At 44.5% G+C, this 16,302-nt stretch overlaps 1 protein-coding gene across 1 annotated transcript in view; it reads left to right on the forward strand.

Annotated features, from left to right (window-relative positions):
• Positions 1-16,302, forward strand: part of tmem266 (transmembrane protein 266) — a 40,343-nt gene that overhangs the window by 21,957 nt on the left and 2,084 nt on the right. The window contains exons 5-11 of the mRNA XM_035519777.1: positions 6,049-6,203; positions 9,060-9,133; positions 9,786-9,842; positions 10,439-10,577; positions 13,356-13,471; positions 14,623-14,815; positions 16,203-16,265. Coding sequence (XP_035375670.1) covers positions 6,049-6,203; positions 9,060-9,133; positions 9,786-9,842; positions 10,439-10,577; positions 13,356-13,471; positions 14,623-14,815; positions 16,203-16,265 — 797 coding nt within the window. The remainder of the gene's footprint in view (positions 1-6,048; positions 6,204-9,059; positions 9,134-9,785; positions 9,843-10,438; positions 10,578-13,355; positions 13,472-14,622; positions 14,816-16,202; positions 16,266-16,302) is intronic.

Consider the following 16,302-nt stretch of genomic DNA (forward strand, 5'->3'; position numbering starts at 1 on the left):
ATTGAAGGAGGTACAAATTGATTTTTTAAATGAATTAATTTACAAAATATTTAAAAACATTTTTAATGAAATGCCATTAAATGTAAAAATATTTAGAATTAGTTGCATTTCAATAAGTGACAGAAGTCGCCATGAGCTCATGGTGATTCGAGTTTTAAAAAATGCAGTTAATGTCTTCACATTCCTCTGATTAAATTTGTGCATTTTATTTCATTCAATAAACACTCCGTTTCCCCCACTTCTTCTCAGGGGAAGTCAGGAGATTAATGGTGTGTAGTGGCGTTTCTAATAAGGAACCTCTCAGATGTAAAATTGATTAGCTGTGATAACATCAGCAAAAGTGCCGTTCAGCGTATATTTAGTGCTTTGTTGGTTTTTCCGTCTCTCGGTGTCCGCTGGGGTGTTGAGGCTTATAAGCGCTTAGGAAGCTAGGCCTGGAACTGCACTGCTCATTGTTTCTCTCTTCTCCAGCGGTCCTGCAACTGGGAGAATATGCGCTGAATCAGGAGAGGCAGACATGATGGTGGTGAAGTGGAACTACTCTGTGATCGCTGGTGGTCGAGTGCATGAAGCTAATTAACTTGTGATTTACTCATGCTGTAGCTCCAAAGGTCTAACAAATTAGCTAAAGAGTCTGAACTTTCCCAGCCTATATCTGCTAGGTCATTCCCCAGTTACTCCACAAAAATGAAATAAGATTACATTTTAACTCAGTACTGATTAGGCTTTAATTTACACATCATTTACTATTAATTGCATAATAAAAAATACTTAGAGCTTCACTGCCATGTGCTGTAAGTCTGAGAAGTGTATACACACACACACAGCCCACACCATTTCATGATTCCTCCCTGCTTGCAGAAGTCAGATAGGTGGCATGGATAAGTCAGACTTTGGATGTTGTAAAACCTTCTTCTGAGCTCTCATCAGTCCTCGAAAAGCAGATAGGCTTGTTGCACCTAATAAACTATATATTTTATTACTGCACATGAAAATATCTCATATATTCCTCTTGATTTTTTTTTTTAAGGAGCTGAAGTTTCATTTTCAAACGTAGTCCTTATCAGGCTGCTGTGGACTGCATAGCTTTACCAGAGCAGTGATCAAACAGGAGCAGGCTATAGCTGTCTGCTGAATGCAGTTTGGCCACATCCATTCTCTACAGACCTATGGCATGATTGATTGATTGATTGATTTTTTTTTTTTCCCCAATGTCATTGCTGCTATAGGTCTGATTACTAACCCTGTGACAGTGGTTCATTCTGTCTCCTAAGCTGTCTTGGAAGTAAGAAGAAGCTTATTAAATGTGGTGCCATTTACATCAGTCAGAACCAAGTATAATATGCAGAAACAAATAGTTTCCCAGGGGAAGAGTTTTAGGCCTCTTAACCCCTTATCAATCACCTGCTGAAGATATCCTGGTTTAATGTCAAAGCTAAACAGATCCCCGAATACAACCTTGAGGCACTCTGCCCAGTGCTTCACAGTGGTTTCAAGTGTCTGGTTTCAAGTCGTAGTGCTTGTCTGATTAAAACGCACTGAAAATCAAGGAGGTGCTGCTTAGGAAGTAAAATTTTCACCTTTGTTGAGCACAGTAAGCACAGTGGCACCACTGAGTATGGCGTGGCACTCACTTTCACCTGCAACGTGCCGCTTCATGACCTCAGCATGGAAGAGGGGCAGTTTGTCTGTCAGCAACCATTCTGAATATTGTTTTTTTTTTCACACTCATTCATGTCCCACATTAGATACTTTGGAGCTATTGTATTTCACATTGTTTGAGGTTTTTGTTTGTTTTAAGCAATGTCGTTTGATTTCTGTTGTTTTTAAATATAGTGCACTAACATTAGACACCTGTTTCCTGAGCTACACTGGAGCCTGGATGTCTGGCACAGCATGGCCTGTTCATGTCTGAAGGACTGTTACTCTGTTACCTGAGCTGTCTGCAATGACTGGGGCCTGATGGCTTTACTTTATGTAGACTCCAGCCCTAAGATGAGAGCGCTCGTCTCAGTGGCAAAAGCCTCATTTTCTCTTATCACTGTGATCTGACAAGCCATTGGTCTTCTTTGTATGCCGATCAGAGCCGCACCTCCTCTTAAAATACTGCCGCACCTCCTCTTAAAATACTGCCGATCAGAGCCGCAGCTCCTCTTAAAATACTGCCGATCAGAGCCTCACCTCCTCTTAAAATACTTCCGATCAGAGCCTCACCTCCTCTTTAAATACTGCTGAAAAGAGCCTCACCTCCTCTTAAAATACTGCCGATCAGAGCCGCACCTCCTCTTAAAATACTGCCGATCAGCCGCACCTCCTCTTAAAATATTACTGATCAGAGCCTCACCTCCTCTTAAAATACTGCTGAAAAGAGCCTCACCTCCTCTTAAAATACTGCCGATCAGAGCCTCACCTCCTCTCAAAATACTGCTGAAAAGAGCCTCACCTCCTCTCAAAATACTGCTGAAAAGAGCCTCACCTCATCATAAATGCTGCAGCAGGCAGGAGTTTAATGCTGTTTGCCCCAAATGAAGTCTCCCATCTTTCTCTAATCCATCACCCCTGTTCCCACCACCACCCACTCAGGACTTCTTTTAAAGCTTTATTAAATGAATAGCCTCTCCGGTTTGCTGGAGGGAACTGGTTTAAATAAATTCTGAAACTGTACACATTTAGACATGTACTTTATTCCCAAATCCAGCACTGCTTTCTCTCTCCCTGTTCACATTTCTTTGTCTTTTCATCCTCCTACTACAGTGCCTCATAAAAAAAGCCTTTTTATATCAGGTTGAGCTATGCGTGTCAATTAATACTTGGTGCTTTGGCACTAGACTAGTATTATCTTATCTAAAAGTACTCATTTTCATTTTAGATTATTAATATTTTTTTCCATTTCTTCTAGATTTGCTCATTTGTGCATATCTACGTGTCCTGTGTGTATCTCTGTCGCGTGTACCCGTGGCAGAGCTGTGTATTGGTCTTGTTTCCTACTGGTATATTTTCATCTGTATGAAAAGCGTTGGTCACAGCTCTGTGCCACGTGCCGTCCGCTGGCCACGGCTGGAGGAGATAACACTGGGATGGTAGAAAGGTCCTTTACTCTAGTGATAGTCCTTCCTTCCTGCCCACAGTAGTGGCACAGTAGAAGTACATAAAACGTTATTCCAAAACTATTTGGAAGAACATGTCGGAGAGACCCAGCTCTTCTGAAGTATTGCCTTCTGAATAAGGGGGTAATATCGTTGGTTAGATAAATATCACCTTCACTTGATAACAAGTGCAAGTTCGTAGTGTAGCTGTGTAACTTGTTTCTGCTCCATGTGTTTCTCAGTCTCCATTCATTCCACTAAAGTATCTCAGTAATTCAGTAGTGTGGGGAGGGCAGTTCTGACTTGCACCTCTGCGGTAGGTCAGAAACGGTGACTTCAGTCGGGGCTCCTCAATACTGTCTCGCCTGTTGGTCTCAGACCTCCGGCTCACCTTGTGTGGGGACAGCAGGCAGATAGAATCACACACCAGAGTTCCTGTCAGAATTAGACACATACGTTGCCCTCTTCTCCATATTACCTCTCGCCTCATCTCACCTCAACTTACTTCTCTCTCTGTCTCGGTTTCCCATCCTGCCTCTCTTTATCACTTCAACCCCCCGCCCCCCAACAGTTTATCCAAAGGAACAATCCCTTTGTGGTGTTTTGTTCCTGTGCTCCATACATACATCTAATGTTCTGGAACTGTACCTTCTTCTCTGAACGAAAGTGCTTCCACTGACTGATACTGCCACGACCTTTGAAATTATTGTCAGCTTGTATGCCAAGCCGAAGGTTTCATTACAGCACAATGGAGCCAGCTGTAAAAATTGTCTTACCCTTTCATGATGACATAAGTGTTTTCCATTTGCCTGTGGGCAGGGAGGCCTGTGTGTTTTCTAAAGTTTGTGTTTGTATAAAGGACAGTGTCATCATGGTGTGTTGGATCTCACATTTCATGAATTCCATCTTTGTGACGGTTAGCATTTAATCGCAGTAATTCAACCCAAGGGCCCTTTCGTTAGTTCTTCCTAGTCTTCCCTTCGCTGCCCTGCACTGCTGCACTTCTGAAATGTTATCTGAGCAGGCTTCCTCTTGAAGTTTCTGAGCTTTAGAAATGACTCTGGAGGCTTGTTCCCCCTGCCATGCTGAGGCCCAGAGCCGTGCTCTGGCCTTTTGACAGCAGTGTTTGAGGTTCCATGGCTCCACTGTAGGTCACAGTGACGTGTGGCCCTTCTGAAGATTGTGGCCCCTACCTAAATCAGCTCGCCTGCCTGCCCTGCTGACTCCAACTCTTTTAATCTCCATTATTTACTGGCCATAAATCTCAGTGAGACTCACTCACCCTGACAGAGTGGAGTGGACAAGAAGGAAAATGGGAGATTTAGGGCAGCTTTTACCGTTATTGAGGATATGCACAGTAGGAAGAAGAGATTCGCCTCCAGTCATGCTTTTCCTTTTCCACTGTAGTTGCAACGTCTAAGCTGAGATCAGACCATTTGCAGCAAACTTCTGTTTACAGTCAGTGTACCGTCGCAGCTCATGATCGGCAGCTCAGGGAGGGGCTCAGAACACCCACAGAGATGCTGTAAGACTGTGATCAGGCATCGCCCCTCAGCCTCAAGCCCCGCACCAGTGTCTTCTCTGCCCTTCTTACTCACTCAGTGCAAGGGCAAAGCCTAAAGCATGTAAACATAGTCTGGCTAATCAAATGTAGGCACAGCCATGCTGTTAAGCAATCATCTTTTTGGCTGCATATGAGGGATGGAGACTGTGGCCTCCAGATGGCATGTGTAATGGGGGGGGGGGTTGTGTGTGTGTGTGTGTGTGTGTGTGTGTGTGTGTGTCTGTGTGGTAATAGGGCTACAGGATGAGGTTAGAGTGGCTCTGCAATCTAACGGGCCCATCCCATCCTGCCAGGATCCTATGGGATGCGTGGCAGGAGCTTGGAGCTCACACTGGAAAATACTACGCACATGACTGCACTCCAGCATTCCAATACGGACCGTCAGATTTGTAACGTTGGGCTCACAGTATTTAATCAAGAGAGAGACATTGAAATGGGATGCATTCCAGAAAGCTCCTGGATACAATTTTTTTTGGCTGGCCAAGTTGCAGCATATAGTCTCCGAAGCGTTTATATGATAATGGAATGCAGATAATAACATATGTTCCTGATAATGAATATCCCTGCATTCCTGTTAAGTGCCAAGATGGTGATTGTTGATGGCATAAGTACAGCAGCAGAAGGTGAGAGAGAGAGAGAGAGAGAGAGAGAGAGAGAGAGAGAGAGAGAGAGAGAGAGAGAGACAGAAGAGTGACGAGAATACCGAGAGCACAGGAGTGAATAAGGCCATCAACAGGGCAATTCAATTAGCCAGTCTTTACAGGAGAGGGGGATGGAGTGAGGTGGTATGGTGAGAGAGTGATGGAGAGTGATTAATCACACAGAATGTTACTCTGTTTAATGCTTAGAAAATAAATGCATTTTTTCACAAGGGATGACACATGCCTTCATAGTGAAGGGTCTTGTTTATCTCTCTCTGTCAAACAGAGGCTACGAGTGATAGACTTGACCATGAATGTGCATGTATAGTTTCTTCTACGTGTATTTATGTTCTGTATTTGTAGAAATGTGAGCTTCTACATGCACAAAACGGTGCCCCCTACAGTTAGAACTTTTGTACACTGAAAGAAATGATTTTTCAATCTTTCTTGGATGCATGTAAACCAGGGGTTTTAGCTCTAGTCCTGGAGCCCCACTGCCCTGCACAGTTGGACGTTTCCCTGGCTCATCAGCTAGGTACCAAGCCTTTCGTGTGCTGGATCAGGCGTACTGGGCTGCAGTCCATTTGAAAACGTGTGCAGGGTAATAGAGCCCTAGGACTAGCCTTGACGGTGCAAGCAGTATACCACTAATGCCTCAAGATGTAAAAATAATAATTAAATCTGCCGAAAATCCGAGAACCCTACACGGTTAGGCGAGGTGGTTACTGCAACAACTGTGTCTGCCTGTGTGTCTTAGGTCCAACTGGCTGAAGCCGTGCTGTGGGAGACGGGCGGCCCTGTGGCAGGTGTGCCTGCTGAGTGCAGGCTTTAACTGTTTCCTGGTGGCTTGCGTCATCCTGGTGGTGGTCCTTCTGAGTGCGGAGCTACTCATCGACACCAGGCTGCTGCAGTGTAAGCACCCCAACAACCTGCGCTGTCATGCCGGCCCGTGGGAGGAGAGAGCTCCCAGCACTCCCCAGGCCACTTCACAAACCCAACACTGCACACTCGCTGGGCATTTTACCTTTGTTTAGAAAGCCTGTGAACAAATATTTTAGCATTTAAAAAAAAAAAAAAAAAAAAGAATCTGAGAACTTTTGAATATGAATATGGGAACTTGTGACTTGTGTTGCAGTTTTCCTCGGTGATGATTGCGTGTCATCCTAAAGATTTGGGATGGGTAGGCCAAAGAGGCTTTTGCTACATGCTTGAGCCACTGAGTGTTAGTTCTACTTCTGGGTGTTTGTTGGTAAATATTGATTTGAAGCATGCTTTTTGTGTTTGGTGAGCTCAGATTAACACGGAGCGTAACTGTAGGAATGAATCGGCTCATTTAGCACAGTGAATCGGAGCAGTATGAAAGTACCACTTGTTTGCGTGCTATAGGTTCCAGATCTCATTCACACAATAATTACACTGAACCTGTAACACACTGACATCTTTATCTTTTGTGTCTGTGTTTGGAAACTATTGACATTTATGAAAGAAATGCAGGCGTACTAATGGACAAACACTTTGATCATAGTTCACCGCTTCTTGGGAGATAAAATATGTCCAGCAATTGTAACTGCATTCAGGTTTAGTAATTAACATGTCTTTAATTGTAATATGAAATTATTAAAAGTATTATGAAGGATTAATGGTAGAATACATTTAACACAATTATCCTCCTCATTTATTTAGTCATTATTATGTCAAATATGTGACACTTAATGACACCACACGACAACTAAAACGGTGCATGTTCAGAAAGGTTTAAACATTAGTAATAAAATGGATTTAATTGATTTAACAGACTTTAAAAAAAATACATTTAAAACAACATTTAAAAATCCCATATGAGCAGTCTTGTTTGCCAATAACACGTGGTTTTATAAGGTTTCAAAGTTATGTTCCGACTTTTTGTCAACACCATCAAACATTCATTAAAATGTATTACAATTAGGCAAAAACAAGGGCAGCCGTCACTCTAAAGGACCCCTTGTCACATTTCACGTCTGCAGAATACATCAGTGTCAGACATATTGTGGTAATTTTTATAGTTTTTGAATATTTTAAATCTTAATGTTAATATGTCCTATGTCACCACCATATGTCGACACAGTATTCAGTTTTCTGAGAAATGTATTTTAAATTTTGAGATAACTCAAGGTTGAGCAAGCACGGAGCAGCTCCCCTCTAACATAGTATAGGTTATTACGATAAAGTTAGTATAGGTATAGTTTATTACGATAAAAGACCTTCAGATATGATATTAAAACATGGATAGTGATGGATGAGCATAGGAACAGGAGCAGAGTACAAAAGCAAATGCCAAGAATGAAAATCAGCACAACTAGAATTAAAAGAGGCATTTCTAAGGCAGAGCAGGCAAAGGTGGAAACAGGAAAAATAAGAAGAATATAGAAAGAACAGGAAGGTGGGAAGAAGAGAAGGAACTGGACGTATAAGCTAAATAACCCTTCAACTTCAACTGCCCTTTAGGCAATTGCCCCTCAACCATTGTAACAGCCACACGCCATCTACCCCATAGCTAAGTACCTCTCAAACAAAATTATCCCTGTCAGCCAAATACCCCTCAACAATAACTACCCCATCAACCTAACCTTCAACTACAACTACTCGGATAATGAACCCTCACCCTCAGCTACCCCACAGCCAATTGCCTCTTCCCCAGAATTACCCCATCACAGCCAAATACCCTTCAAACGCAATTACCCTACAGCTAGATATCCCTCAATCAAAATTCACCCCACAACCAAATACCCTTCAAACAACTACTTCCATCAGTCTGATAGTCTTCTACTATAACCCCTCAGCTTCAAATAATCCAAAGCCAACTGCCCCTCAAGCAAAAAAGCCCTTCCCAGGCAAATGCCTCTGTGTTGACCTTTGGGAGTGATGACTTTGGCAAACACATATCTGGCTATAACATGCCTTTCCATTTTGAATGAAGTGTTTGTAAAATCTAAAATCTTCACTATTTACTACTATTCCCTTGTCCTGTCTGGCCTTTTTAAAAAAGTCCCTGATAGATGTGCTGAGGAGGACCGGGGAGGGGGAGGAAGAAGAGCCACACAAATTCGGGGCAAGCGACTAGCAGAGGAGTGGATGGAGGGAGAGCGGCACGGGGGTCCGGATGGACGGACGGGTTAAGAGGGCGTGGCGATGGCTGAACGCAGCGCGGTGATCAGCCATAATCGGGCTGATAAATAGGTAGGCAGGCAGAGGAAGCTGCAGCAGAAACGGCACAGCCAGCCCCGCGGGAGTGGACGGGCGGATCTGAATAGCAGAAATACCTGACACGCTTCCAGTTCAGACAGCTGCTGTAATGGTAAATGGCTCTTCGCGTCACCTGAATGTGACATGGGTGTGCGTGGGAAATATGCTTCTGCATAACGAGTGTGACTCTCGGGTTGTTGGAAAGGGAGGGATTCTGAGGTCACCCTCTGTGAGGTGGTTGTCTTACCCTGAACCTGTTCACCCTGGAATTACTGGAGCCAAGCTAAAATGGATACCTGCCTTCCGCTTCATGCGTTGTAATGAATCGGTGATAATTGCAATGCGAGCGTTTTATTGGAGCTCGTTGTATTATTGATGTCAAAGTTCAATCTAAGAGGCCTAACATTTGTGCGAAATGAAATGCGAATGGCCTTCTTGTGCTGTATGCATGTATACTTGTTTGTTGTTGTTGCTGTTGTTGATTTATGTGATGAATAAAGAGCTTTCCGTTCTGCTGAGGGTGTTTTATATGTTCCATCTCCTCAGTTACCAATGCGTTCCAGTTTGCTGGCATCATCCATTGGATCAGCCTGGTCACTCTCTCACTCTTCTTCACTGAGGTGTGTGTCCGTGTGTTTTCCTAAGTTTTCTTCACTGAGGTATGTGTGCGACTAGTGCTGACCTAGTGAGGGAGAGAAGGGTCTACAGCCCTCCGTGCCAGCAAGCACAACTCACCGCGTCTCCTCCAGTTATCTGGACGAATTCTTGCTGATTTAGCGCGTATGAATATATAATCACATTGTCACTGTTGAATTATGGGCAGCATTTTGCACAGAGAAGAAAGAAAGTTAGATTTAAGGTTGGAATAATTTTGCTGAGGTGTTGGGATTTTTAGGATTCATAGACGTTTACAAGCACTGGGGTTGTGAACACTGTTGCTATTGCGGCTCCAAATTCTGAATTACGGAATGTCTGCTTTCCTTCTGCAAATCCGTTATTTAGTTCTGCTGCATGGACTTGGCTAGAAGACCCCTATCTGTCTCTCTTCCTTATGAATTCCCTTCTGTCTTTGAAGCATACATTCTGCTTCAAATCAAGGGCTCAGCAGCCCAGCGCCTCGATAAGGGAGACGCAAATGTGCTGACCCGTCAAAATACTTGATCCCTCAATTTTTTTCCTGCGAATCTGTTTCTCTTCCACTTTCTGTGACTTTCTATGAATCTTTCCCTACTATCTGCTCTTCCTACTTCTCCTTCTCTCTCTCTCTCTCAGACTGTCTTCAGGATTGTGGTACTGGGGATATGGGATTACATAGAGAACAAAGTCGAGGTAAGCTCCCCAGGGTTCTGTTAGGACAGGTGGGGAGAGAGAGAGAGAGAGAGCGAGAGAGAGAGAGAGAGAGAGAGAGAGAGAGAGAGAGAGAGCGAGAGAGAGAGAGAGAGAGAGAGAGCGAGAGAGAGAGAGAGAGAGAGAGAGAGAGCGAGAGAGAGAGAGAGAGAGAGAGAGAGAGAGCGAACCTTTATAAAGGAGATGAGATGCGAGTCTTTCCCTGCTGCAGTGTTATGCTCTCAATGTCACAGTAGTGGGGGGGAGCAGGAATGGCCCACTGCTGTGCTCACACTGCATGTGTTCTCCCAAGGTGCTGCTTGTTGTGTCCTATAAACAGTGGGTTTCCTAACTGAGTAACACTCCAATGTTCAAAATTCTAAGCGAGCATTAGGAAGTTAAATACATTTTTTTTTTACTGTGTAGAAATATCTATGATCTGTGAGCATGATTCCATTTTAGTGACCGATTGGAGCGAATTTGCTAACGTCTCGAATCAGCCCCTCCAGGACACACGTCCCCGCTACGCCTCGTCCCCGTTAGACCCTTCTGTTTGACAGGGCAAGGACAGGAGGTGTGTGATTGTGCGTTGGCTGCAGGTGTTTGACGGCGCCGTGATCGTGCTGTCGCTGGCTCCGATGGTGGCCTCCACCGTGGCCAACGGCCCCAGCAGCCCGTGGGACGCCATCAGCCTCATCATCACCCTGCGCATCTGGAGGGTCAAGCGGATCATCGACGGTGAGGCGCCCTGCACTACCGCCAGCTTACTGGCTCTGGCTCATTGTTGATTTGGTCATTTTGTTATTTACTTCCGTTTGGTATTTACACTGCCTGTACTCTTGAGACGGCATTCATATTTTGTGATGGGTGAAAGCATTGATCATGATAAATAATATCATAAACAGTGCATTGATTTGAGCGTATCGTGTGCCCTAAAGCAAATTTCCTTATATGGGTGTTAATAAAAAAAGAATCATTTAGCTTCCATAAAAAGGCATCGAGGATGGAGATTATTCTGACAGGTAGTCGTTAGGAGTCCGTTTGCTCTTCAGTCAGTAAGGGCTTCTCGGGCAGCTTGGCCAGCATCCTTCGGTCCCATTAAAATTCATGCTGACCTGCTGTGGCTGCCTGAAAGAACCATAATGCCAATAGTGTTCAAACAGATCTATTAATGCAAGGGTATGCATGGCCAGTGGCCCCACCCCTGTGCCCTGACCACCCCACCCCCCACCCCCGAGGTGCTCCACCTAATCTGTCTCGCAGAAGAAACAGGAAGCCTAACAGTATTGGCAGACATGCATTTCCACTCTGCTTTCCACAGAATAGGTAGAATGGAACAGGCTATCAGGCTCATAAAGGGTTGTGTCGCAATCCTTTATTGTAGTGTACCACAAACCATGCAAGTGATTGTATTCATAGGTTGTTGTGAAATGCAAATGCATATTTCTTTGACAGAACTTTATTTTTTGCACAAGGTGTACCTTCTGACAAATTCTATTTTTACTTTGAGTCAGGCACCCAGTCCATCAAAAGTCATTGTCTGGGATGAATTCCCACCTGCCATAACAGTGACACTATTTTATTTTAAAAAATAACAACAAAAAAACAATGAGTACAATCTGAATCAACAAATGCGCCTCTGTTTTGTCATGAAGCATATAAACACTTTTTGCTGACTGTTCATTTGCTGTCAGCCTATGTCTAGTCATCTGGATCACTATTCTGTGTTTATCCGCCTTTACACAGACAGTGAGTTTATCAGTTAGGAGACATTTAATCCTGCTTCTCTTGCATTCGCATGAGTCCTGTATCTTGACATGAAACTGCATTTCTATCAGCGTTTCTCTGTCCTCTAAATGTGCCCTCTTCTGCTTGTTCTCATATGTCTGTGATATTGGCGCAGTGTGCAGTCAGCAGGAAGGGTGTGAGAAACACTAATGCTATCCCAGACCTTTTACTAACTCATAGAATGTGTAGTTTCTAGTAAGTACCAAAATCCACACACACACACACATTTTCTGAATTCTATGCAATTCACCATTGAGTCCAGTTTAAACCTTTTTTTATTGATTAAACAAAATAATCAAGATTGGAAAAATATTTCCACTTTGCGCTCTCTTGCTCTTAAAAAGATGTATGTAAAAAGTACCGAGACAGCGAGCAGAACATGAGAAGCCGAGGTGCGGTAAAGCGGAGTGCCTGCGTCTGAATGCATGAGACTCAGCCATCTGCACAAGGCTTCAGTGTTAACGCCTCCCTGTGGGGCATTTGGCTAACACAGAGTGACAGGGATGGTTCAACAAATGTGGAGTTAGTCTGTTACAAGCTTTGGAATAGACCATAGTTGATCATCAGGGATCATTGACTCAACAAAGAGCGGAATTTTTTTGTTTAAATTGTCAAAAAAGGCAGAGTGGCATGTTCTGTTTCTGAGGCAATGCTGGGAAGTGAGAATATACTCCTAGTAGCACTAATGTCACATTAGGAAAAACAAGATTTTTTTCTTGAAGGATTAGGGAATGACCAACAGCTGGTTCAGTAGTCCAACAGCCTGTAGGTAAAAACTGTTACTTTTTTTTTTTTTTTTGTCTGCAACATATGCACACACAACAAAATACCCAAATAATGCCTGTGATTACACGTGCATCCAATCAGTTTGCATAGTGACACATTTATGGCCAGATGTTTTTAACAGAAATATGATCACTCATAAATGCAAACGCAAATAGGAACTTGGTCACAGTGATGAATATGAAAAGGGCTAGACATTCAAAACCCTCACTATACTTACAGCTTACGCCTGGTCACTTTTATCACTTCAGTTTGCCATAGTAAGAACCACGACTGAAATGGTTGGTGAGAGCGTGGCGAGGCTGCAGTGGTGGGGTGGTAAAACCATAAGCAGAACGCGCTCTGCAGGAACTCCCGAGTGCTGAGCAGTAAGGCCTAGCGAGCACAGCCTAAACGCACAGTTCCCTCAGCTGAGTGCAGACGAGGCGCGCGAGACTGCCCACGGGTAGACATGCATTGTGTTAGCTCCGCATGCTGGGTGTAAATGACTCCTCTTTAAATAACAAGGCCACACCGTGTCGTTCATGCGAGGTGCCATAGCACCCCGTTGCTTGTTTTGAGTTTTTTGGGTTTTTTTTTTGCTTGTGGTCATTTCTAGTCTGATCGAATCTGTGTTTCTGATATTAGTAGACTATTAATGTACTGTAATGGCGGGGGCATCGGATGTTCATATACCTGAGTATATGGTTTAATGATGCTACACCCTTGTGGATTGTTTTTAGCTTGATAAATGAACGAGCGAGTGTGTGAAGGAGTGTGTGAAATGAGAGAGCGATTGAATGAGTGAGTTTGTGAAGTGCCTGGCATGTGAAACGTAAAGCGTGCAGTCTGGAGTAGATACAGGTTCATTTACATTAGTGTCTCGTAAGACAATAGCATGGCCTGTGATAACCTGTGGCATATAACAGTAGTCTGTCTTGTCCCCTTGCCTGCGTGTGGCTGTAGCGTATGTGTTGCAGGTGAAGGTGGAGATGGAGCTGGAGCTCCACCAGTATGAAAAGGCCAAAGCCATGCAGGAGGAGCAGCTGGAGAGACTCACTCAGATCTGCCAGGAGCAGGCGGTAAATAACGTTCAGCACGCCGCTCCCCTACAACCCACTCGGCCACTCCTCCCACTCCGCACACCAGGGCACACGCCCAGGCCAGGCGACCCTGGCCACTGTCGGGTCACTCACGAGCTGCATAAGGAGGGTTAGAACGAGTAAAACCATATAACCATCGCTGTGCATTTAGCATTTTACTGTAGTCGCTGTACTCACACACACACACACACAAATAAATAACAGCAAATAAGCATAGATAAACATGTAAGCATGTGTGCTTGTGGTCTCCAAGACTGAGATTGAGAACCACTGCTCTGCATCATTAAACACTAAATATGAGCGATGTCCTTGCACCAGCAGAGGGCAGCATTGGCACACCTAAACAAGGAACATTATTTCTGGTCGTAATGAAGTGTTTTTGTTTCTGTTTCTTTTTTCATGGTGGTGTTCTGCTATTTGGTTTATTTAGTGTACAAAAATGACAAGAAATATGTAATATTTAAATATTGCTTAACAGTGACGCATCTATGTAAAATGTGGAATCCAATTTTCATAGTTTATTGGCTCCAGCTCTTCTGGATTATGTTTGTGTTGCATTTACTTAATCCTTTTACAGTAATCCTTAAATATAGTGTACTGTAATTAAATTAAGAAACAGTATAAGAGCCTGTTTTGCCTAAAAATGTGTCACGGCTTCTCCACATGGTGCCGGGTGCTCCAGTCAGACAAGAATCAACGTTCCAGCCATTCCAGCCGGTCGTGTCTGTCTTACCCCAGCAATCACTGCTAAAAGGTCCAAGGCGTATCCATCATGGGAATGTGATGTTCTTCTCTGGGAGAAAAAAATAAATAAGATAATGAGGACAATGTCCACATGGGGGGGTTTTAGGGAACCAACCCAATGCCTATCAATATCTACAAGCCGATCTGGAATAACTGTAATTGCACAAAAAGGTCTAGCACGTGGTGTTTGATGAACCAAATTGATGTGAAAAAAATCCACCTTGGTTGGTTGCAGGCACCATTTGCAATTGTGCTGTGGACTGTGCATTTGTGACAATCCAAGTAAACACTGACCACAGACAGCTGAACCAGCAAGAGTTGAAGGTCGGCGCACAGAAGAGGCCTCGTTAAACCTCTTGTTCTCTGTGTCTCTCTGTGCATCACAGTTTGAGATCAGGCAGCTGCGGGCCCACCTGGCTCAGCAGGACCTGGACCTGGTGGCAGAGCGCGAGGCGGCCATGCAGATCCACCACGCGTGGGGCAAGCAGAGCAGCAGCTTCCAGGAGGTGGACGGCCTACGGGCCGCCGGCGGCAACCCGGAGGCCCGAGCCAAGGGCCGAGCACCAGGGGCCCCCTCAGGTACCCCGCCAGCTTGGTACATGCGCATATATATATATATATATCCCGTCACATTGGGATCTGCACAGCATTCCACGCTGACATGCTGCGCACACACACAGCGCTCTGTACACTGGGCCATGTTTCTCCTAAAAGAGTATTCAGCTATGGCACAAACGTCTGTTCCTTTCACCTGGGGGAAAAAAAAACAAAAACACAATGGGCTCCCAGCAAGCCATGCGCCAGCCCTCAGAAGATTGTGGGAGCGGGAACCCGCCTGTGGCTTTTTTTTTTTTTCCCCCTTCAGATGTGCGTTTGGACAGAAACGGCTGTCAGAGCAGTGGCTGACCTTGGGGGAAAGCTCATAGCACGAGAGGAGGAGAGACTAGCCCGGGGGCGGGTATTTTACAGGCCATTTCTTATTCACACAAGAGTGGGAGCGATATGGTGTTCCAGAAGACAAAGACCTTTCTTCTGATGTCAGGCAGTGGGTTCCCAGTGACATCATGGATTTTGGGAGTGTGGATTCTACTTTTCAGGACTGGATATGTTTTGGCACTGCTGTGATATTTATTGCCTTGCCTCTTGTCCAAGAGATACTCTAGGGCCTGCACATTTTGAATCACCGCTTTGGATGTCCCCTTAAACAAATTTCTGAAATTCCTAAAGAAGATAGGAAAAGTAAATAAAGAAAAGCGATAACATGATCGGACTCTGACAGCACATAAAATTCAAAGCCAAGCGGCCAGTGCAGGCTGTCAGGCAGTGAGGTCAAAGCTCGTAGTGCTCGGCACAACACTTCAGGGGCTTTAAATCTCCTGCCAGTACCTCCCTGCTCCCTCCCTCCCCTCCCCTCCCCTCCCCTCTCCTCTCCATGTCCAGACTGAGCGGAGAATGAACACGGAGGGCTTTTTAAAGCCAGTGCGTGCGTCTTGCTCTGCTCATGTGTTATTCATCTCACAGTGATTGTCTTTGGCCTGTTGCGACTCTCCTCCAGGACCACTGTCATATGAATATTTTAAACAGTTAAAAAAATAAACGAAAATAAAGCCCCTGCGAGTTAGGTATGCTTGGGTCTCTGGGGATGAAGGAGTGGTGCTTAGAGAGGGCGACCTTTTCGCTCCGCCAAGTGGATCATAAACTCTCACCCAGCCTGGAGCCCAGGCCCCAGTCCTGCCCTGGCTACACACACTCCATTAAAGGTGAGGCTCTCTGATTGGCCCTCTGCATGACTAGGCTCGTCTTCCTCAGCTCTTCATCACTTCATCACTTACATCTACATAGAGCACATGCTCAAGGCCAGTACCACTTCAAAGTGCCTCAACGTGATAATCTAGTATTGAATTGAGTAGTGGTAGGATCTGACTTCTCTTTATGTACCAATAAAGACTTCTTTTCTTAATTCCAGACAACATTGTTCAAGATGACATGAACAATTACATCAGCCAGTATTATAGTGAGCCAAGTAGTGGTAAGAGACTTATTCTCACATCTTGATGTTTTCATTG

Source organism: Electrophorus electricus, chromosome 2 (assembly GCF_013358815.1).
Source record: "Electrophorus electricus isolate fEleEle1 chromosome 2, fEleEle1.pri, whole genome shotgun sequence".
In the NCBI taxonomy this organism is placed as follows: domain Eukaryota; kingdom Metazoa; phylum Chordata; class Actinopteri; order Gymnotiformes; family Gymnotidae; genus Electrophorus; species Electrophorus electricus.